Source organism: Primulina huaijiensis, chromosome 1, assembly GCF_012295235.1.
Source record: "Primulina huaijiensis isolate GDHJ02 chromosome 1, ASM1229523v2, whole genome shotgun sequence".
Taxonomy (NCBI): Eukaryota; Viridiplantae; Streptophyta; class Magnoliopsida; order Lamiales; family Gesneriaceae; genus Primulina; species Primulina huaijiensis.
This window is the reverse complement of record NC_133306.1, coordinates 14,922,352-14,946,376: the sequence shown is the minus strand read 5'-3', so window position 1 is coordinate 14,946,376 and position 24,025 is coordinate 14,922,352. Positions and strand designations below refer to the sequence as shown.

The 24,025-nt window shown below is 35.4% G+C and overlaps 1 protein-coding gene across 1 annotated transcript; it reads right to left on the bottom strand.

Moving 5' to 3' along the window:
• Nucleotides 1-16,544: 16,544 nt before the first annotated feature.
• LOC140971553 (uncharacterized) lies at nt 16,545-17,670 on the bottom strand. Its single transcript, XM_073433872.1, has 2 exons — nt 17,371-17,670; nt 16,545-16,718 (listed from the first exon to the last, which is right to left on the bottom strand). Exons 1-2 carry the CDS (start codon nt 17,668-17,670, stop codon nt 16,545-16,547), a joined length of 474 nt encoding a protein of 157 aa, XP_073289973.1.
• Between the last annotated feature and the right edge of the window lie 6,355 nt (nt 17,671-24,025).

Sequence of the window (24,025 nt, the reverse complement as noted above, 5' to 3'; positions counted from 1 at the left end):
ATATATATATGTATAACTTGTTATTCTGGTATTCGATCGGCCCTCACTTGCTAAATGTTTCATAAAACACTTACCCCCTTAAGTCCCTCCCCAGATAATAATGAAGAACAAGTGGAAGAGACGGAACAATATCAATTTTGAGGCTGGTGAAAAAATCCGGAGTTATGGGGACCAAGTCCCTGATTTCATGATTATATTTTTTTCGCTTACGCATTTCACACTTTTCTTTTTAAGAAAAACTTCCGCATTATTCGTATTTCACATATATAAAGACAATGTTCTTTTATGAATTAGACTGGTTTTTGACTATTTGCTACGAGGCTTATTGTTTTCAATGAAATTGTTAAACAATGTTGGATGTCACTGACACCTCGCTCTCCGTGTGTGACATTTAAGTTGTATCAAAGCCACCAGGTTCATAAACCGGCTGGTATTTTGATAGACAAAATTTGATGAGTCAAATTTTGGCAAAAGCCTCGTTTCTTATCCAAATCATTATGACAAATCAAACTCATCTTCCATTGTTTAGATTTTCAAATTCGATCTACTGCCAATTTTGGGTATATTTGAATGACTTGTATCATTGCAAAGAAATCTCCAAACTCGATCTCATCAATTATTCCCGACTTTCAATCTATGCAGGAATTTTCTTAACTTTTTCTTTTTGGAAAATCCCACGAAAATATTTTGTTTGAATCAAATATTTACGAAAGTGTAAACTTTGATGTTTGCCATTATTCTGAGCCTTGTCATCAGATTTGTCTAGGAGATGGACGCCCCTCATACTCGTGCTCAAGCCGCCCTTCGCATGCGTCAGCATACCATTAACAACCAAACCCAAGAGATTGCAACCTTAATGTCCTAACTAGCTAGAGAGAAACAAGAGAAACAAGAACTCATGAAAATTAAGAACTTGCTTCAAACTGATGTACAACGTCTCACCTATCACCTTGATCGAGCAAAGAACCAACTCGCCCTAACCCCGCGTAACTCATCTCACGTGGTACGACTAGTTGCCCTTAATCGAGAGTTGATAGAAAGTATTGAAACTCATAATGACCTTGTTAACCGCTCTCAACATCAGTACGAAGACCTTGCTAGAAAGCAAGAATGTTACATCGCCAAGATTCATGGTGCTATTGATAGACTGCAAGAACAAAATAATTATCAGCACCTTGTCGTGGAAAACATGGAAGAAGAAGAACCTATGGATGTTGTAAGGCCGGAGATTTTACCATTTTAATCCAAGATTATTTAATTTATGAATTTTGGAATGTTGAATTAGNTGCTACAGTTTGGTCAGCGCACCCGCGGTACATGACTGAGCGCACTNATTGTATATCAGCAAGAACCGAGGAAAAGCTACAGAGATTTGTCAATATCTTTCGTACAATAGATTGGTGATTTTACGAGATTCGGTTATCCGATTTTCAATTCGAATACATTTCTGTACTCCTCTTGTCAACAGCTACAACTGGAAGTAAGTTTTATTGAGTTCTGTTATCATTTGAAATTATGATATTGGAGGAATTATTATGTGATCATTATTATGTGTGTTGGGAATACTAGACATCGTAGAATCGAAGTCAGATCGAAGAACAAGTTGATTTTTGAATTGTTATGATTTTCTAATTTTATCGATTGAAATTGAACAGATTTGGATTATGGATTGATTACAGATTGTAACGGATATGGGTTATGGTTTGTAATTGATATATGTTGCTATTGTATTGACGGGGATATCGGGATTGTGCCGTTATTCTGTTGATTTGAATTAAATTCAGATTAATCAGATTCAATATTGAATTGGGAGTGGAATGGTGATATCATTATTCTCGATATGTCATTTCAGATTTACAGAGACAGTCTTGAGTTCAGCACTTATATTGCTTCAGACCGAGACTACGAAAGAAAGGTATAAGTCAATGTCGAACCCGGGAGAATGACTCGAGTTAGATATAACTTGAGTTTTCCTAAACCACATAATTATTGTTATTATATGCATTGATTTGAATTGATATGCTTGTTCTATTGATTTATAGAAAGCATGATTAGACGATTGGTCTTGTGACAGAGGTGGCAGACTATTATAGAGTAGTCACTGGCCCATTGCACATTGTCACAGAGGAGTTATTGGCGGAGGTGCCAAAGCCTTTGACGGATAGGTCAAGACACTAGATGTTTGGTTTATATCGATGTTTGATCAGGAGTGGATTTACTTCTATTACTGAGATTCGATATAGTATGCCAACGTCTTGAAACCGGGATCCCTAGACTAGGAATGAGTCTAGTCTGAGCTGTAGAGTCACGAGTTAATTACAGTTTTATATCGATTTATGTTTTCAGATTTAATACATGTGATTGATATTTGTTTCATGCTTTTATATAGATTATATGATTGCATGTTTTGTTGATTTATACTGGGATGTATTTCTCACCGGAATTATCCGGCTGTTGTTGTGTTTGTATGTGTGCATGGCAAAAGGTGGGACAGGATCGGAGTCAGGAAGAAGATGAGAGAGATCGTGATTAGAGTGGAGATTTCGAACTTTGATGTAAATAGGGTTTGGAACACTTGACATTTAGTTGTTACACCTTAGTTTGAGTTTGATGTTTGTTGTACAAGACTTGTACTATTATACTGATATGTATATTAGATGAATTCCCTTACGTTACGCACTTTAAAAAAAATTGTAGACCCAGATTAATTATATTGATCCAATTATCCCAATGGCGATTAAGAATATGATTAGCGTCCGGGTCCCCACAACAGGTGGTATCAGAGCCGTAGGTTCCATAACTATAGGTTCCTTAGACTGAGATAGAAGCTAGTGAGCGGGGTAGATTGAGTTTTCTTTCCTGCTTTTGATTGCTAGCATGATTACTACTTTTATTATTACATATTTACCTGATTTGATTGGTAAACTGTATTAATAGAGAATGAATCAGAACCGATTCTTGATCAGCAGTAAGATGATCAGAGGTGGGACTGAATTGAAACAGGTTTGTTGTATTGGGTTACTAATCTTTTTGATAATCAGGTATGCCTCCTCGAAGAATCCCAGAACAGGGCAGTACCTCTGCGAATCCGATGGATGTGACAGCAACACCAATGGAAACCTTGCTGAAGAGATTTCAGTCGTTCCATCCACCGACTCTGAAGGGTACTGAGACTTCAGTTGATTGCGAGAGTTGGTTAGATGACATTGAGATGCTGTTTGACTCATTGGATTATACAGATGAGAGGAGGGCGAAACTGATCGGGCACCAGTTGCATGACGTTGCAAAGAACTGGTGGATTACAACGAAGAGAGCATTAGAGCATAGAGGTATGAATGTTACTTGGAATGTATTTAAGACTAAATTTTATCAGAGATTCTTTCCAGTGTCATATAGAAAGGACAAAGGCGCAGAATTTGCAAATTTGAGACAGGGTCAACTGAACATTGAGGAATATGTGGCCAAGTTCTCTACATTACTACGATTTGCTCCACATGTGGCCGAGAACGACGAAGCTGTTGCTGATCAGTTCATCAATGGCCTAAATCCTGAAATCTTTACACTGGTGAACACTAGACGACCGATCAACTTTGCTGATGCCCTGAACAGAGCAAAGGGAGCCGAAACTGGTCTGATTAGACAGAAAGGCGCTTCGTATGTCGCACCAGCACCGAGACCACAACAGCCATCCTCATCTCAGTTTCCACAACCTCCTCCCAGATTTGAGAGTGGCAGTAGCAGCAGTGAAAAGAGAGATCAGTTGAAAGCTCGAGGGAAACAGTTCAAGAGATCTGGAAGCAGTTCAGATCTGGAAGCAGTTCATCCAGTTCTAGTGGCTCATGACAGACTGCCCAGAGCCAGAGTTATACCGGAGCTTATTGCAGCACGTGTGGAGGGAGACATTCCACAGAGCAGTGCCAAGGAGTGTTTGGCAGTTGCCGTATTTGCGGACATCAGGGACATTTTGCAAGAGTATGTCCCCAGAGAGGTTCTCAGGGATCCCAGGGAGCAGAGTCATCTGGATCAGTGGCTCAGACAGGGAGACGACCATCAGTTGTTCATTCTTTCCAGCCAGCACCATCTACCCAGTCACAACAAAGGCCAGGAGGAATCCAAACAGTTAGTTAGCCTCCTAGACAGCAGGCCAGAGTTTTTGCTTTGACTGAGGAGCAGGCACAGGATGCACCTGATGATGTCGTTGCAGGTAACTGTTCTATTTCTGGTTATCCTGCTTATGTATTGATTGATACTGGTGCATCGCATACATTCATATCTGAGAGATTTGCATTGATGCATTCTTTGCTTGTTGAGTCATTATCTACTTTAGTATCTGTCTCTTCACCTTTGGGGAGAGGTCTTGTATCAGTTACTTCTGTTAGATCTTGTGTGCTACAGTATGATGGTCATGAGATTGAGTTAGATTGTATTGTACTTGGGTTTTCTGATTTTGACTGTATTATCGGTATTGATATGTTGACCAAGTACAGAGCTACCGTTGATTGCTTCCACAAGATTGTGAGATTCAGACCTGACATGGCTGACGAGTGGAAATTTTACGGTAAGGGTTCTAGATCTAGAATTCCTTTGATATCTGTTATGGCTATGACTCGATTGTTACAGAAAGGAGCAAAGGGGTTCCTTGTCTATTCAGTTGATTTACTGAAATCGAGTCCATCATTGGCGGATTTGCCAGTGGTTTGCTAGTTTGCTGATGTCTTCCCAGATGAGATTCCTTGTTTGCCTCCGATTCGAGAGATAGACTTCAGCATTGAGTTGATGCCAGGTACAGTTCCGATTTCCAGAGCTCCGTACAGAATGGCACCGATTGAGTTGAAAGAGTTGAAATAACAGTTGGAGGACTTACTGGCCAAGGGTTACATCAGACCTAGTGTATCTTCTTGGGGTGCTCCAGTATTATTTGTGAGGAGGAAAGACGGTTCTATGAGACTCTGTATCGATTACCGACAACTGAACAAAGCAACGGTAAAGAATAAATATCCCTTACCTCGCATTGATGATTTGTTTGATCAGTTGCAGGTTTCATCTGTATATTCCAAGATTGATTTGAGATCTGGATACCATCAGCTGAGAGTCAGGGATTCTGATATCTCAAAGACAGCATTCAGAACCAGGTACGGACATTACGAGTTTATTGTCGTGCCGTTTGGTTTGACGAATGCACCGGCTGTATTTATGGGATTAATGAACCGTGTGTTTCAGAAGTATCTCGATGATTTTGTGATTATATTCATTGATGATATTTTGATTTACTCCAAGAATATGATTGAGCATGCAGAACATTTGAGAACTGTGTTGAAAATTCTGAGAACTGAGAAATTGTATGCTAAACTGTCAAAATGTGAGTTCTGGTTGAGACAGGTAGTATTTCTGGGTCATATCATATCCGGAGATGGTATATCAGTTGATCCCAGCAAGGTTGAGGCTGTGATTTCTTGGCCGAGACCGACATCAGTGCCAGAGATTCGCAGTTTTATGGGTTTGGCAGGATATTACCGTCGGTTTATTAAAGATTTCTCGAGCATTGCCAAACCGATTACTCAGTTAACTCAGAAAAATGCTCCGTTTGTGTGGTCAGAAGACTGCGAGTCCAGTTTTCTGGAATTGAAGAAAATATTGAACAGTGCACCGATACTGACAATCCCCTCAGGTACTGGTGGATTTGTTGTATATTGTGACGCTTCTCACAGAGGTTTGGGTTGTGTTTTGATGCAGCGAGGCCATGTCATTGCCTATGCTTCGAGACAGTTGAAGCCACATGAAACTGGCTACCCAATTCATGATCTTGAATTGGCAACCATTGTATTTGCGTTGAAGATATGGCAACACTACCTCTACGATGAGAAATTTGAGATCTATTCTGATCACAAAAGCTTGAAATATCTGTTTTCACAATCAGAACTGAATATGAGGCAAAGAAGATGGCTTGATTTGCTGAAAGATTTCGATTGTGAAATCAAGTACTATCCGAGAATGTCTAATGCAGCAGCTGATGCACTGAGTCATAAGGTATGTTATTTGTCCTTATCGACAATAGGTGTTTCAAATTTGATAGAAGATTGCTGTTTGTCTGGATTAGCATTTGAAACAGATTGTCAGCCTCTGAGATTGTATGCTATTCAAGTTGAACCAGAGCTGATGTTGAGAATTAAAACGGCTCAAGAAGTGGATCAGAATGTGCAGAAATCGATTGAGATGGTCAGATCAGGCCATCGATCAGAATATCAGGTACGTGATGATGTACTGTATGTGAATAATCGTATTGTTGTGCCAGATGTTCCAGATTTGAGACAGCGGATATTGTCAGAAGCGCACAGCAGTTGATTTAGCATTCATCCTGGTGGCAGAAATATGTACAATGATTTAAAGACATAGTTTTGGTGGAAACAGATGAAATCTGATGTCACAGAGTTTGTGTCAAAGTGTCTGAATTGTCAACAAATAAAAGCAGAAAGAAAGAAACCAGGAGGTCTACTGTACAGCTTGTCTATTCCTGAATGGAAATGGAATCACATTTCCATGGATTTTGTGACGCAGTTACCGCGATCCTCCCGAGGTTGTGATACGATTTGGGTCGTGATTGACCGATTGACCAAATCAACATGCTTTATTCTGTATCAGATGACATACAGGTATGACCAGATGGCTGAGATCTATGTCAGAGAAGTGGTCAGATTGCACGGAGTGCCGAAGTCGATTGTATCAGACCGTGATCCTCGGTTCACTTCGCACTATTGGCAGAGTTTACAGCAGGCTCTAGGTACGAAGTTATATCTGAGTACCGCATATCATCCATAGAATGACGGACAGTCAGAGCGGACTATCCAGACATTGGAAGATATGCTGAGAGCCGTGGTGCTTGATTTTAGCACTAGTTGGCAAGATGCATTGCCACTTTGTGAGTTTTCGTACAACAACAGCTATCAGACGAGTATTGAGATGGCACTGTTTGAAGCATTGTACGGCAAGAAATGCAGATCTCCTTTGTATTGGGACGATATCTCTGAGGTACCTGAGATTGGACCTGATATGATCAGAGATATGACTGAGAAAGTGAAACTGATTCAGAAGAGAATGAAGACAGCTCAAGACAGACCTATTTCACCTTTCAGAGGAGTTGTCAGATTTGGCAAGAAAGGAAAGCTGTCTCCACGATATATTGGGCCGTATGAGATTCTCGAGAAGATAGGAGATCGTGCCTATCGACTTGCATTACCGCCTTCTTTATCTGGAATACATGATGTCTTTCATGTATCTATGCGGCGGAAGTATCTCCCTGATGATTCTCACATTATTCAGCCAAATGAGGTCGAGCTTGATGAATCTCTGAGTTACGTTGAAAAGCCGATACAGATTGTTGATCGTAAAGAAAAACAACTCAGAACGAAGATTATTCCACTTGTGAAAGTGCAGTGGACTCGTCATGGCACTAAAGAAGCTACGTGGGAGACTGAATCAGATATGAGACAGGAATTCCCAGAGTTATTCCACTGATGTGAGTTTCCTATTTCAGTTTCTGTTATTTCTGATTCGATTGCCTGTGATATGATTGCTTGAGATTTCGAGGACGAAATCATGTCTCAGAGGGGGAGAATTGTAAGGCCCGAGATTTTACCATTTTAATACGAGATTATTTAATTTATGAATTTTGGAATGTTGAATTAGATTCCATAGTTTTTGTAATTAATTAGATTGAAATGGAATTAAAAAGAGTTATTGAGGACCAAATTGCAAATAGTTAAGACTTCAGGGGCCAAAGTGCAATTATAGAAATTGAATATGACACTTGTCTTTGCCATGTTTGCTGGAGATATATAAGATTCATTTCTTTCATTGTATATCAGCAAGAACCGAGAAAAAGCTACAGAGATTTGTCAAAATCTTTCGTACAATAGATTGGTGATTTTACGAGATTCGGTTATCCGATTTTCAATCCGAATACATTTTTGTACTCGTCTTCTCAACAGCTACAACTGGAAGTAAGTTTTATTGAGTTCTGTTATCATTTGAAATTATGATATTGGAGGAATTATTATGTGATCATTATTATGTGTGCTGGGAATACTAGACATCGTAGAATCGAAGTCAGATCGAAGAAAAAGTTGATTTTTGAATATTTATAATTTTCTAATTTTATCGATTGAAATTGAACAGATTTAGATTATGGATTGATTACAGATTGTAACGGATATGGTTTATGGTTTGTAATTGATATATGTTGCTATTGTATTGACGGAGATATCGGGATTGTGCCGTTATGCCGTTGATTTGAATTTAATTCAGATTAATCAGATTCAATATTGGATTGGGAATGGAATTGTGATATCATTATTCTCGATATGTCATTTCAGATTTATAGAGACAGTCTTGAGTTCAGCACTTATATTGCTTCAGACCGAGACTACGAAAGAAAGGTATAAGTCAATGTCGAACCCGGGAGAATGACTCGAGTTAGATATAACTTGAGTTTCCCTAAACCACATACTTATTGATATTATANACATGTAATAGGATGCATTAGGACCACATTTGTCCATTGGTTTAACTCCATGCTCGCTGGAAAGCAAGAAAATGACAGCAACTCCCCATTTGGTCCATTTGTGTTTTCGAAAATCGGATGTTGCTGTCATCAGGGATATAAATCTGATCATGGCTGCTACAAGGCCTATAGCCATGGTTAGATCACTCCCCTAGCATGTCTAAGACGTGACTAAGTCGCCCTTTTTGTGGCTTGGTCCATGGTGAATCGGTTTTACAATAAAATACTCAAGAACAGTCCCAGCCCTTCGGCTTTCTCTTTTGACAGCATGAGTATGTTTCGAAAATGGTGGAGTGGTGTGGATCTTGGTTGGCCTATGGCCCTTAGCCAGGGTTCATACCATGCCCCTAGATGTCTAGATTGTGCCATGGTCAATCAAATGACCACTGGAACGACGCGAGACAGCAAACGAAACACAACACCACACACGCATGTAGGGTGCTCTCGGGTGAACCTTTTCTGATGTTTGCTGGAATATTTCGAATTGTGGCTGGCCTAGGGCCCTTTGCCATGGTTCAAATCATTCCTTGGGATGTTGGTAAGAGGTTTTGGTTGGTGGTTCAAGCCCCAATGGCCATTAGCCTCCCAATCGACGCAAGAAACCAAAGCACAGCTACTGTATTTTTGGACAGCAACTTGCTGTGACGGTTCAGTGGCTCGTTCGAGTTCTCGGTTGGCTTTTAGCCTATGGACTTGGACTGGACAGTGCCTCATCAAGTTAGGAAGGTCATGTTTTTTGTCGTTTGTGATTCGGATCGTTTTTGAGGTCGTACGAGAATTTACGGTGCGATGTGCCAAATTGACTCTCGAAAGAGCGTTTCATGTTTTGGCCTCCATTTCACCTAGATTTCGACCCTCACCATTTTTGGAGCATTATTTCATCATTTTGGGCGTATTTTAATCATGACTACATGTTAGTTCAGTGTTGGTTCGGGTTGGTTCGGGGTCATGATTAAATACGGAGTCTTTGGACGTAATTGTCGCACTTTCGGGTTTAATTGCATAGTTGCGCATTTTAAAACTATTGCATATTCTTTATGGCATATTTAGGTTGCAGCGAGCTTGAGAGCGATCCAATCCATTGAGTAAAATTATGACAAGATATTTAATTATGTTAATTAATTATATTACGTGCAAAAATGTTCATTTTGAGATTTATGCGATATTGCTTGTGGTCACTTTACTATCATGATTAAGTCCAGTCGCCAGTTACCGGCCCGGTCGCCAGTTACCGGTCAGTTCAGTTGTTTCACCCAGTATACTGTTGCAGTAGTCTGATCAGACATACATTATTAAGTCCGGTCGCCAGTCACCGGCCCGGTCGCCAATTACCGGTCATTTCATTTCAGTTCAGTTCAGTTCAGGGACCACTTGCGTAGACCATAATCTCACCAGAAAATTATTACAGTTATTTCATGACAGGGCTCCAAGGAGCAAACATTTTCATTGTGATTTTCAGTTCAGTTATGCACGTATTATAATTGCTCACGACAAGTTATTTTCACATTATGCCTCATGACATGATATTTTTATCTCATGCAAAACTTTACTATTTATTTACTTGTTATTTACGATATATACATGTTGAGTCTTTAGACTCACTAGACTTGATTGTTGTAGGTGCTGATGATGTCTGGATCGAGGGCGGGGACCAGTGAGCCAGCTCGAGTCGGCAATAGTAGGACCCGAGGACCTCAGTTCAGCATTGATTATTATTTTTATTGTTCAAACATTTTTTATATCGTTGGATAAACTTTTTCTGTTATTTCGCAAAGATGTTAATTTCTTCCGCTGCCACTTTGAACATAACACTTTATTTATCAGTTCAATTACGAATGGGGAAATTTTATTTATTTTAAAAAAAAAAAGAAAATTTTTAAATTATCCGCAATTTTTCAAGCACGGATTTTTAAGCCTTTACACCTTTTCTCGTCTATCACATCGTATTTTCATTTTAAATTTCGTTGTTATGAAAAGCATTATGTTCTTATGATTATTTTCGAAATATTGCATATGCTTGAGAAAAACTTATGGTTTGATGTTCCAAAAACTTATGGTTTGATGTGATCTAATGAGGCTGCCATGATTAGGGGTTGAACTTGTGTTGTTTTTACACGTTTTAAAGGGTTCTAGGACACATAAATCGCAGCACACGTAAACGAACAAGAAGCAACGAATTATTGTTTGGTTGATCACAAAGGGTTCGGTTAAGGTGCTCTTCACCGAGAACTTGGCCAGGGCTGGGCTGGGGCTCTGCGAGAACTAGGGTTAAGGGTTTGGAAGGGTCCTAGCATGCAGGGAAGAGTCCGCGATCGCTAGAACTCTTCTCGAGCATTTTGGGTGCGGACCGCGATGGGGCGGCTGCATGGAGGGTTCAGGCGAGGGCTAGCTGGTCTAGTCTTGGTCACAAAGGGTTCCAAGGTTGGTCCAGAGAGTGAGGGCTCGGGTGGTGGCCTGGGCGAGGAGTCCTAGTGAAGCTAGGAGTTGTGGGCGTGTGTAGGAGTGGCTCGCGCAGGTCCTTGTCTTCGAGCAGAGGGTTGCAGCGACTTAGGGGCTGGGGCATGGGGTCTTGGCTAGTCAGTATAGTCAATAGGTGGTCTGGAAAGGGGCTGGATCGGGGTGGCTAAGGTGCGGTTTGATGGAAACGAAGGATAGCTCATGGGAAAAGGGTTAGGGTTCGGTTACAAGAGTCTAAGGGCAAAAAAGGTTCTAACATGGCTCACGGGGATCGAGTCGTGGTTCACGAGGGTTAAAATATTATAAAAAAAAGTTTAATTTTTTAATTTATGAATTTTATATTAAAATTTGAAATTTTTCAGGATTAAAACGCATAAAAAAAACGAATAATTAATGATTAATTAAAAAATCTTGTATTCAAGCTAAATAAAATTATGGAAAAATTTATTTAAGCTTAAATGATTATTTGGGACATGTTAGAGTCAATGAAATTAAGAAAAAGTAAAAAATATGAAATTTTACGTCTAGAGGTAAAACGGTAATTTTACACCTGGAATAAAAGTCATGGCAGTGCTCTGAATGCTTTTTTATATGCTATTATGATCATTTTAAATGTTTAAGGATTTTTATATGCTGAAATGGTCATGTTAAAGGTTTATGGAATTTTATGATTTATTCATGGAAATTATGACTTAACGATAAAGTTAAAAGGATATGTTGCATGCTTGTTTTTAAAAAGAAAAAAAGGATATTAAATATGATTTTTATAAAGTAATGAAAATATGAAACGTTGAAGGAAGTGAAGGAATTGTGACTATTGATGATATGAGGATAAAAATGGGTATATCGTGAGGGAAAAGGCCCAGAGGGAGCCCATTTATGCGAGAAGACCCCAGAAGGAGCCCGACGATCGTATTTCCATTCGATGAGGATATGTCAATGCTCAGTTGACGAGAGAATATCGTTGATTTCCCCGCCGTCCAATACTGTGGTTATATGTAGATGGATCAATCGACTTTTTGAGGATGAGAAAAGTCATAATTAACGATCTGAATTCAATAAAAAGGAAAATTTTTATGATCATGATAAAAAGACACATGTTATGAAATTTGGAAAAGGAAAATGTTGATGTTTATGTTATCCATGTCATGAAAATGTTATTTTTGCATAAAAAGTATTTTCATTGTTGCTTGTGATTTTATACGTATTATTTGTTATAAAGATTATGGTGTGTTGAGTCTTTAGACTCACTAGGTGTGATGGATGCAAGTGAGTTTGGTGGAGGTCTTGATGGTTGACCGGACTGGACTGAAGGTGCACATGACCCGAGGACCAGCGCTTTTATTTTTCCGCAATTATGATTTACGTTTACGATTAAGTTAAAGATTTTAAAGATTTTTTATTTATGCTTTTGAGATATTTTTGAGAGGTTTAGTATGGAATATGCTTTTCAAATTTATTTCTTTTTAGGTTTGGTTAAATGTTAGACGATTTGACGTTTTGAACTATTCTTTGGATTTTTCAAATACTAGTTGGTTGATTTTATTTTAAAATGATGCAAAAATATTTTGTATATATATATATGTATATGTATCGTCTGAATTTATCAAGAGCTTTAAAAAAAATTCTAGTATATTTTAAGCAAAAAAAAATGGCAGACGTTTCAGTGGCTACAAAAGGAACCCTAAGGGATGAAAATGGAAATTATTCAGCAGCCACCATGGTTTGGAAGAGAGAAAAAAGCTTGGGGCAAGGCTTGGAGTGAATATTTGAATATTTCCAGGCACCGTTCTTCGCATTTTCGTCACGACTCATATTTCTAGTTTAATTTCTTCTTGTATAAACATTGTTTGCTTATTTTAATCATGACTTCGTGTAGCTAATTTTCATTATTTGTTGGGATTTAGGGGGATCCTACCCCGAAACCGACTTTAGTTAATTCACATATCGACTTCTGATTTATTATTGATTGTGCTATTGTTTTCATTGCGTTGTTGAAGCGTAGGTAACTTTAATAACGATTTAATATTGCGAGTGAGTTCGAGAGCATAGCCCGTGATAGGAACGAGTAGCATAATCCGTGGATTTACAATTTACATAGAAATATGAAATAGTCCGGTAGGGCGAAAGCTAGTGGAATTCATAGAACGACATGCAATTCTCATTTGATAAATAATTAAAGAGATTTAATTACTTCACTAGGTAGAATTAGTTTAGCATATATAGCTCGAGAGGACGTGTTCAATTGGATAGGAAATCCTGTCGGATGCGTAGATCACTGTTGAACGAATTAAGTAAATGACGAGGGGTAGGTGAACCGAGATTCCCAAAAAATTCATTTATCATTGAATATTTAATCAATCATTTCGCTTATTTATTTCATCATTTAAGTTGTGAATCATTTCTTTGAGTTTTTATTTAATCATAGTAGTATAAACAATCATTCAAATTATCGTTGCTAAAGATTTAATAACTGGAAATAACAATTGCGAAATACAGTCTCTAGTGGAACGATACTCGTACTCTCGAACACTATATTATTACTTGACATCATGCACTTGCGATTATTTCGACTTGAATATTATAAATTTTTACTTAGGATTTTACGGTGCAAGTTTTTTTCGATCAATAAGACATCATTCGAGTCCACAAATACTTGATTTTACCTTTGAAATACTTAAATTAGATTATTTGAGGATGTCAAAATATATATTTTGAAGCTAATATTGAGTGGTCTTTGATGATGAGATTTGTGAATTAAAAATGTGGTATCTAAATTAGTACAAATAGTACATAATTGGATCTCACATATACTTGATTTTACCTTTTAAAAACTCAAATTTGATTATGTCAAAAATATAGTTTGAAGTTAATATTTTTATGGTGTCATTTTAGAAGTAAAAGTGTGATATTGGTACAAAGAAAACCTAATTCGAGTTACAATTAGTTGATTTTACCATCTAAATACTCATATCCAATTATTTGACGATGTCAAAATATATAGTTTGAAGATAATATTGAGTGACATTTGATAATGACATTCGTGAAGTAAAAATATGATACATAATTTAATAATAATAGTATCTAATTTGACCATGTATATTATCGAGTGGCCTTTGGTAATGGCACCAACAAAAGCTATTAACTCCAAACTATATTCTTTTTACATTCGTGAAGTAAAAATGTGATACCTAAAAATGTGACATATTAATTATTTGATAATGACATCCGAGGATTATAAATGTGATATCTAAAAATTTGACATTAAAAATGTTTAATTTTACATCCCCACATAATCGAATATGAGTATTTATGGGGTAAAATCAACTATTTGTAACACACATTAGGTTTTCCTTGTACCTATTTGTGTATCACAATTTTACTTCATGAATGACACCATAGAAAATATTAACTTCAAACTATATTTTTGACATCATCAAATAATCAGATTTGAGTTTTTAAAGGGTAAAATCAAGTATTTCTGGACTCGAATTAGGTATTATTTGTATAAATTTAGATATTACATTTTTTGCTTCACGAATATCATCATCAAAGATCACTCAATATTACCTTCAAACTATATATTTTGATATGAAAAATTAATTGAATTTTAGTATTTAGGGAGTAAAATCAAGTATTGATAGACTTTAATTTGATACTCTTTCTACCAATTTAGGTATCACATTTTAAGTTCAAAAATGACACGTCAAAAGTCACTCAATATTCCTTGAAACTATATTTTTTTTGTATCCCAAAATAATAAATATTGAGTCTTAAAAGGTAAAATCAAATATATATATGGGATTGAATTAGGTACTATTTGTACCAATTTAAATACAACATTTTTAATTCACAAATCTCATTATCAAAGACCACTCAATATTAATTTTGAACTATATATTTTGACATCCTCAAATAATCGAATTTTAGTATTTAATGGGTGAAATCAAGTATTTGTGGATTCGAATAATGTCTTATTTGTATTAATTTAGGTATTACACTATTACTTCACAAATGTCATCATTAGTGCCATTTAATATAACTTCAAACTATATTTTGACATCTCAAATAATTGGATATGAGTATTTAAGGAGTAAATCATGTATTTGTAGACAATAATTAGATATTGTTTGTACCAATTTATGTATCATATTTTAACTTCACAAATAACACCATCAATAGTCACTTAATACTACTTGAAACTCAAGTATTTTCTTTACATATTTGAAGTAGTCAAGTAGCCAAATCAAATATTTGGAACCTTAAAATATGTATTTTATCAGTCAAAATAAGCACTTTTCCTAAATCTATGATGAGTGCGAAAATGTGTTTTTTCAAAAATTAGATGACATAAATAAGTCATCTGAACACATTTTCAATGAATAGACCAACAATTAGTGAATTTATGATGATCGCTCGAAGATCCAATATTTTCTTACACATTTGGAGCATTCAAAGAGCCAAATAAAGAATTTGGAACTCCAAAATAGGTACTTTGTATGTCAAAATAAATACTAATCTTATTTAATGATGAATGATCAACTTTGTTTTTTTCATAAATAAAATGACATGAATAAGTCATCATAAAGCATTTTTCATGAAAAGACCAACAAAGACTGAATTTGTGGTGATTACTCGAAAATATAATATTTTTTTATACATTTGGAGTATTCAATGAACGAAATCAAGTATCTGAAACCTCATAACAGGTACTTTGTGTGTTAAAATAAGTACTCACTCTTATTCCATGACAATTGAGAAACAATATTTTTTTAATTATATTTTAGATAAAGAAGATACATGTAATTTTTGTGGATAAAATAATATATCTATTTAAATAATAAAAAGGCAAAAATGTAAATTTAAGTTTGTCAGGAGTTAAAACTAAAATTATAACATTTTCAGGTACTGATTCTTAAAAAATTGTGGTTAGGTACTGAATCTTAATTCAAATATTGGCAGAGAGATTTTTCATAAATTTACCGATAATTTTTTTATGGAAACTTGATGCATATAGGCCGAGATGTGTCTCTATCCGTGAGTTTGGTATATATATAACGATTATTCTGTTTTTATTCAATAAATTTTGTTAATTAATTTTATAAAATAGTATTGGAAAAGGTATTATCGCTGATCAAACAAAAATATATTTTATTTAGTTGAATTTATAATTTTTAAATTTGGAATCGCGTTTCCTCCCAAGAATTTAGTGAAACGGTTGGATACATTTTTCTAATATTTTGCACATTTATCTAGCTCGTATATGTCAACCTTATCAATTAATGAATTCCATGTTCCAATGGCGATCCAAACAACAAATAATTGGATGAATCATATAATTTTTTTTACTATTTAAATTAAGTTAGGATTTGAAATTGATATTTTAATATAATTTAAATTTCTTTTAAAAATATTGTCTAATATGAAACAATATACAATAAATTCAGTCTGAATATATTATAATTTAAAAATTAGAGATTACATATTTCAGACAGTTATTGAAAAATGGATATATACAGAAAACAAAGAGCTAGCGGAGGCTGTTCTTGAATTCGTCGAATGTGAGTCCTTTCTCAATGTATTTAATATCCGAAGGATCAAAAGGACCTCTTATTCTGTCTATGCTTTTGATCACCGCCGTGGCTGGAATAACACTTCTTGAAGGATCTTGAGGAGTTTTAGAACTCAGGCATGAAGAAAATCCCTGCCACACAATTTATCATTTTCAATTTAAAAAGAAATCTAAGTAGTCAGCAATGTGAAAATTAATCTGTTACCGAAGTTAAAGTTATATATGAATCTGAATATTAAATTTTTTTAACATCTATTAATTATATTTTATATTAAATTAAATACAATTTATAGAGTTTAAAACAAAAGATCATAGAGTTATATATGCATCTTCCGTCAAATAGGTTATAGTCATGTACTTGTAATTATATCATAACGATCAATTTTAGTTTTCTCATTAAATTATATGTTTAAATCACTAATAGTTGAGGGTTTTTTAAACAACGTAATTATGAAAATTTAATAAAAATATTAGTCTTTTAATTACACGAATAGATAAAAATGACTAAAATTGATAATTGCAACATAACATAATTACATACTAATTAATATTCATATTTTGCTTAGAAAATAATCTTATAACCAGCAACACTCATTTGCTCCTCAATTTTTTAATCATAAAATAGAATCTTCAATTTTAGAAATTTTTTTCATAACACAATATGTAACATAACATCGAGACACAGCCGGTAGCCAAATTGTGTCAAAAGAGATCTTTTTGCTCCTAACAAGTTCTGTTTTTGTTCGTAAAATTGCTAGCTTCCTGGTACGGAATGAATATATACCTTGAAAATGAGAAGCTGAAGCTCTCTATCATCCACAAGAGCAGTCACGAAGAGAACTTCATTTTGAACTGATTTCGTGTAAGACTCTAGGATTGCTATTTCAATATTGTTGTGTTCGTAGTCTTGTTCATCATAAATTACTCTCCGTCTGGCGCCGCATTGGGTTCCAAAAATTGGCCGGGCTTTGATTTTTGATGCATTTTTAGAAGAAGTCGTTGGCGGGACTTGAGTGTGGTGTTTTGTCGACAGAAAGGGCGAGAGATATTGATGAGGAACCCATCCAAGGAACTGCTTTAGCATCAGAACAAATATAGGTGGGAGTATAGGGGAAGATAAGGTTCAGACAAGAAGACAAATTTTGGCAAGTATTTATAGATGTGCAAACAATTCTTCTTCACACACTTTTTTTTGGACCCTAAGAATGAATGTAGGCGACTCAATGGCGGAGTAGGCTTGAGGTCACCTGGGCTGTAGCCCGGGTGGGCCAAAAGAAAACAAAATTAGTTTAATGTATTAATTTTTCCCTGATATGTATTTAGCCGAGTGGCCCAATTATCACTATTTTTTTTTAGCCTACGACAACGTTTTTTAAAAACCGTTGTCTATGAGCGTTTTTTTTTGGACTACGACAACGGTTTTTAAATTGTTGTCGTATAAGCGTTTTTCTTCAAGCTACGACAACGGATTGTAAAAAACTGTTGTCTTTCAACTGGTTTTTCTACAAATTTTGTTGTTAATATTAGATTTTGCGACGGCCTAAGTAAAATCTGTCGCTAATTTTAGCAACGGTTATACTATACCGTCGCTAATTTAAATATTGCGACGGTTTATGTATACCCGTCGCTAAAATTTGCGACGGTTTTAAGTAAAACTGTCGTCAATGTAGATATAGCGACGGTTTTCCAAAAACGGTCGCTAAATTTCTTCAAAAAAAAGAGATTTTAGCTTCAGTGCACTTGGCGTACCGTTTTCTTGTATCCAAAACGCAATTCAAGTTTTAAATTTTTAGTTTTGTACTTGAAACTTTTCTTAGACGTCGTATGTTATTCAAACATCCATAAGATGTTTAGATTGTATACATGTGTGTTTTAAACACTGGACTCCAAACCAATCCGTGATTAGCGGAAATGACCCTTCTTGTAATTCTATTCAAATGGATCTCCGTTTTTTGATCGTTAATGTGGGTCCACGATCGAAAACTCTATTCTTTGTTTAGATTTTCTCTAGTAATCGCAAAGAATTTTGTGTTGAAACTGAATCGTCCGAATTTCTAAAATTCGTCGGCAGTGCGACGTCGTTGGGACACAGCGGTGACGGAAGTGTTGGCCAAATTTTTTTTTTTCCTCAAAATTCCTTCAAGTGGCCGAGAGCTTTTTGGTTGAAAGGAGGAGGAATTTTTGTGTTGTTTTTTTAATTTTATGTGTTATCAACATTTGATACAACATTTATTGAAACTACACAAGTTGTTTACCACTAGGATTCATAATCATAGTCTCACCAATACTCTTAATTTTCATTGATTAAAATTTTCATATTATTATTATATCATGTATTTATCAACTTTTTGATAATGAATGATATATTTATATTATATTAAATATCTTTATATAAGCATTAATATATTTATACATGCACATTTAATACACGCATAGATATATTAATTAAAATTAAATAATCATTAATTAATTTATTTATTTAACTTATTAGTTAATTAATTCCAGACCCTTCTAGAATATTTCATTAGAATTTTGTACCCATCAATAGTCACCACTATTAATACTATTATTTACTTAGTAAATTCTAAATTACTAAATAAATAATTCTTTACTTATTATAGCCATGATTGACGATCTGACAGCCCCAATGTACCAATGATACAAATCTTGTTCATATAATGAAAATTGAAAATTTCGAATACCAAAATTTTTATTGTTGATATTCGGCAGCTGCTAGTTTTGTAAACTCCTTCACCAAAACTCATTCACAAAAACAGGAAGTTCCACTCTCCTTCCTCAATCAGCAACTAAGCTAACTTCCAACTCTTACATCTTATGGAATCAACTTATAAACTCTTTTTAAGCATTCAGTTTGGTCTTCATCAAACTACAGTCGTCAACTTTATCTACTTGAACTTTGACTTTCACAATGGGAACACATAATCCGACACTTGTGCAACTCTTAATGGTTCAGATATACAGCTAGTTCTGGGTTCACATATCCATGTGATTCAGAATACCATTTATTCTTATTCGAGCATACCCTAATTTAGTCTCATTCTTTTCATCAACACTTTGATGAAGAATGTCAGAACTCATTTCTGATTTCACAAATCAGTTCATGGTAAGAGCTTTTAGCAGCATCGCTCCATGATCCCCCAGATATCCCTTACAAAGCCTGCAAGAACATTAAGTTATGGTTAACATATAGTATGGTCCATTCATATCATATATCCCAATCGAATATGCAACTATTGATATATCGAGAGTTGCGGAAGAATTCGATAACAATGTGACATATCTTTGAGTACTAGCAGTGACATTGTATGTGTAACTAGGAAAACACCATTCTTTAAAACACATTTCTTGCTCAGGCCAGAGACTCGTTGCATTATTAACTCATCAGATCACATAAGATATCTTCACCAATAAGCAAAGAGTAAATCCCCGACTACAATGCATTTTCTCCTACGTATTTCGAAACTACATCCAACCTGACCACCTGATAACCCTCAATAAAGTCAATAAACTGATCAAATTACATGCTTGTACGTAGAGCCCTTACATTGTCCCAAGTCAAAGGACTAATGGTGTACAACCTTAACCGTGGACTATTCCACTTGATAATTGTGAACCACTTGGGCATTCCGATGGAGTGTTGTTCAGTGAGTTATCAAATGATCACTTATCTATATGAATGGACATTTCAATACCTTATCCAATGAAACAAGATATTTTCATCACAGATGTTATTCTCAAGCTCAAGCGACCTTAATCCTTATTTTAGGCGACTGGTTCAACTAGGAACCTTTTTAGAATATATGGTACACTTTTAAATGTGTTAAATCTAGGAAATTCGAGCTATGTAACCTGAGTGCATGCAATCTAGGGTTTTTATTTAAAATATGTGTTTTAATATTTTTATGCATTTTATTGCATGATTATTGCATGGATAGTTGTTACTTCATGGATATATTAGAAGTTTCATGCATTAGGATTTTTAGTTGCATTTCATGCTAGAATGAGTAACGGAGACTGGGAATAATCAGGAAAAATATTTTTATTGAATAATTATTTTTAGTTATTTAATTTATGGTGTATTTAAAGGAGAATTTCTAAAATGAGCCTTATTTGAGTATTTTTACTCGTTAGGTCGTATTTTAAACCGGTACACAAATTTTTTTGATTCGGAAGACTTTTTGAGGGTTCGGACAATATCTTCAAAAACTTACCAAAACAAAATATTTTTCGGAAGTGCTTTTTGGCTTAATGGTTTTATTTTAGTGCTTAATGGATCCAAAACCTTTTAACCCTTTTAAATTTTAATTAAAACCCATTAGTGTGTTAATTTTCTACTTAAACTTTACAAACTAAACCCTAACCCTACCCATAATACACGTCGCCCATCCCCTCCATCAGCAGCCTCTTTTCGAAGGAAAACCAGAAGCAACTCATGAAATCCTCCATAGTTTTCAAGAAATCTTCTTCCTCGCTTCTCCGGTGCAAGTCCTACGCGCATACCTTCGAGTTTCTGATCACAAAACATTAAGGCACGCCATGTATCTTCTTTTTCTCATCATTCACACTGTATATATGCTGATATGTGTGTCGTGTATGAAGACTGCTCGGTCCTTGCATGGTAAAACATTTTTGACTTCGGTTTGTCATGAAATACGTATGTTTATGCATATACTCATAATTTTTCTTTGTGTTCATGCAAAAGGCTGCCGAGTCATGACCTAGGGGCTGTACACGTCGAGGAATATGGTGTCATGGGGCTGGAGTCTGTTGGGGGTCGAGAACTAGCGAAGGCCGTAGGGTATTTCTTGGTTACGTGAGTCGGGGGGGGCTAGATAAGAGGATATGAGCGAGCCGGAGGTGCAAGGGGCTGGTAGGATGTGAATAAGTCGTGGCTAAAATTTGGGAAATTTTGGTTAAGTTTCGGGTTGATTCGGGTTAAAACCGAGACCTCGGTCTAAGTTCTAAAACGAATTGTGTAAGTTCTGAAACTGAATCGACTTTACGTCTATGAAATATTTATAAATATGTTTTGAAATATTTTAAGGAGTGTGGTTGGCTTCGGGTCGAAATTTAGAGGTCCAGGGGTAAAATGGTAAATTTGGGTTTCCAGGGACAAAATGGTCATTTTGTACCCGGGTTGAGTTTTTAGTCCTGACAGCATCTTAAACATGATTTTACATGGTTTAAAAGTTTATTTTATCACATATATGACTTTTTATGTAATCATGAAAAATTATATTGCATGCTTGATTTTAAGACAAATTTACGTATATGCATGATTTTATAAAGTGATGAATATGATGACATGTTTAAGATGGGAGTTGGTTGTGAATAATACAATAACACGATGATATCTAAGGTCAGGGTTCAGTGGACGGGTAATGATGTCGCTGATGTCCCCGTCGCCAGGTATCACAGTTACACGTATTTGGATCCATCGACTAACACGATGATACGAAAGTCACAACTAATGAACATAATTCATATTTAGTAAAACGAACACGTATATGCTGATATGATGTGATATATTATGAAAATATTTATGCTTCGACTGGTGATGATTGTGCATGCGACTTTTGGGATCATGAAATGAATTTTTATGACAGTACTTTTCACTGTTGCTTGTTTTGTATATGTACTTGCTATAACGTTACAGGTGTGTTGAGCCTTTAGACTCACTAGGAGTGAATGATGTAGGTGAGCCTATTGATCAGGAGATTGGAGGTGACGAAGACTGAGTATGCAGAGGTGGATGTGCGCACACGAACCCGAGGAGCTTATTTCTTCCGCACATCATGTTTATGAGATATGAGGGATTTGGATATTTTCACTCATTCTTTTTACTATGTTGATGGCTGTCAGGATTTCTGTATGTTCCGTATTTGATTTATTTTTAAAACGTAAGCTTGGGGGATGACGATTTCTAATGAATTTTAACAGCAGTATTTATGTCTGTTAGTTGATCACTTGTATTTCAAAAATGTGAATTTTCAGCAGTATTGCATGCATGCATTCAAATCTAATTTTCGAGAGTTATCTTTCAAAAAATAAATAAAAAATTATTGTATTATTTTAACTTGTAGACGTTTAATGATCAGTTTCACGATCTTACATTTTGAAGCAGATCTAATGATACCAATTATATATTCAAGGAATTTATTAATGCAGCTTGCATAGTATACAAATAAATTAAATGTCATAATTAAATGTTGAAACATTTCATGTTTGCAATCTTGATTTTTGTAGAACCCAAAATCAGTACACGTAAAACCAATGCATTTATTAAATTGTTAAATTATTTATTTAATTTTAAAATGATTTTTAACGATGCATGATTTATGATTTTTGCATTATTTTAAATTATTACATGTTTATTTGATGCACGTTAAAATATTTTCTTGAATTTTATGTTTCATGTGAATATTCGTCACGGGATCGGGAAAAGAGACGGAGACGATTTATGAATAATGTGGCATTTTAACTCGAGTCAAGAAAATTGATATTTTAAGCGATTTATGAAATTTTAATCATTTTAAAGCCTAGTCTATTTTATTAGGTGATCTTAAGATTTTAAACTTTTCAAAAATACTAATTTGAATTTGAGAATTTTAATCTTGAAAATTTAGTATTAAATTATTTTATTAAACCTTTGAGTGAGATTAAATAGTTAGATTAGTATTTTATTTATCATGTTAATTGGTTATTAGTATTTTTATTAAACTAATTAGCTCCCTAATCACACACACACACGCTACGCACACACACATCGGCACACACTACACACACACTTACATGTTGCAAATTGAAGAGAAAAAGTATGGTCTTAAGTTTTCTTTTTGTAGCCACCATCTCAACCTCTTTCCCTTGCAAATTTATGGAGATTTACGCCCCTTTTTTCGAGCAAGAATCGTGCAGCAAGCATCTCCCGGTCATTTTCCGCAATCCACCGCATTGGTATTCGTTATCTTCGTGCGTTTTAACTCAAAGGCAAGTATATTCTTTTATTTTCTGCATCGATCTTATCATAATAAATATTTGGATGCATATTGTGTGTAAAAATCCATTTATGTTATGTAAAGTTTGAGCGATGATGTTTGAAATGATTTTGGAACAATTTTTAGACCTCAAAAATCGAATATGTTGTCATTTCGAATCCTGCGAATTTTCAGTCGGTTTTCTGGAAAACTTTTCAAAATATAAAACGTAGTACTTTTTGAAATCTTTGATTTGACCGTAAATTCGTAATTTTAGGACAAGAGACGAGTGAGTTATGATTTTTCTCTTGTGACTGTTCAAACTGTGTTAAAAATGTGTTTTTCTCGAAGATTTCGAGTTGCGGGCTTTGTTGGGGATTGTTCAGCTGGGCAGCGCCCGAGCAGTAAGATGTTACCGTCCGAGCGCCAGGTCTTCTGGATGGG

Bases quoted from the DNA above. Each gene is read 5' to 3' on its own strand.
- LOC140971553 (XM_073433872.1), bottom strand. From the start codon at position 17,670: ATGCTAAAGCAGTTCCTTGGATGGGTTCCTCATCAATATCTCTCGCCC. The intron at 16,719-17,370 runs GTATATATTCAT...ATTGTGTGGCAG, and splicing joins TTCAGCTTCTCATTTTCAAG to GGATTTTCTTCATGCCTGAG.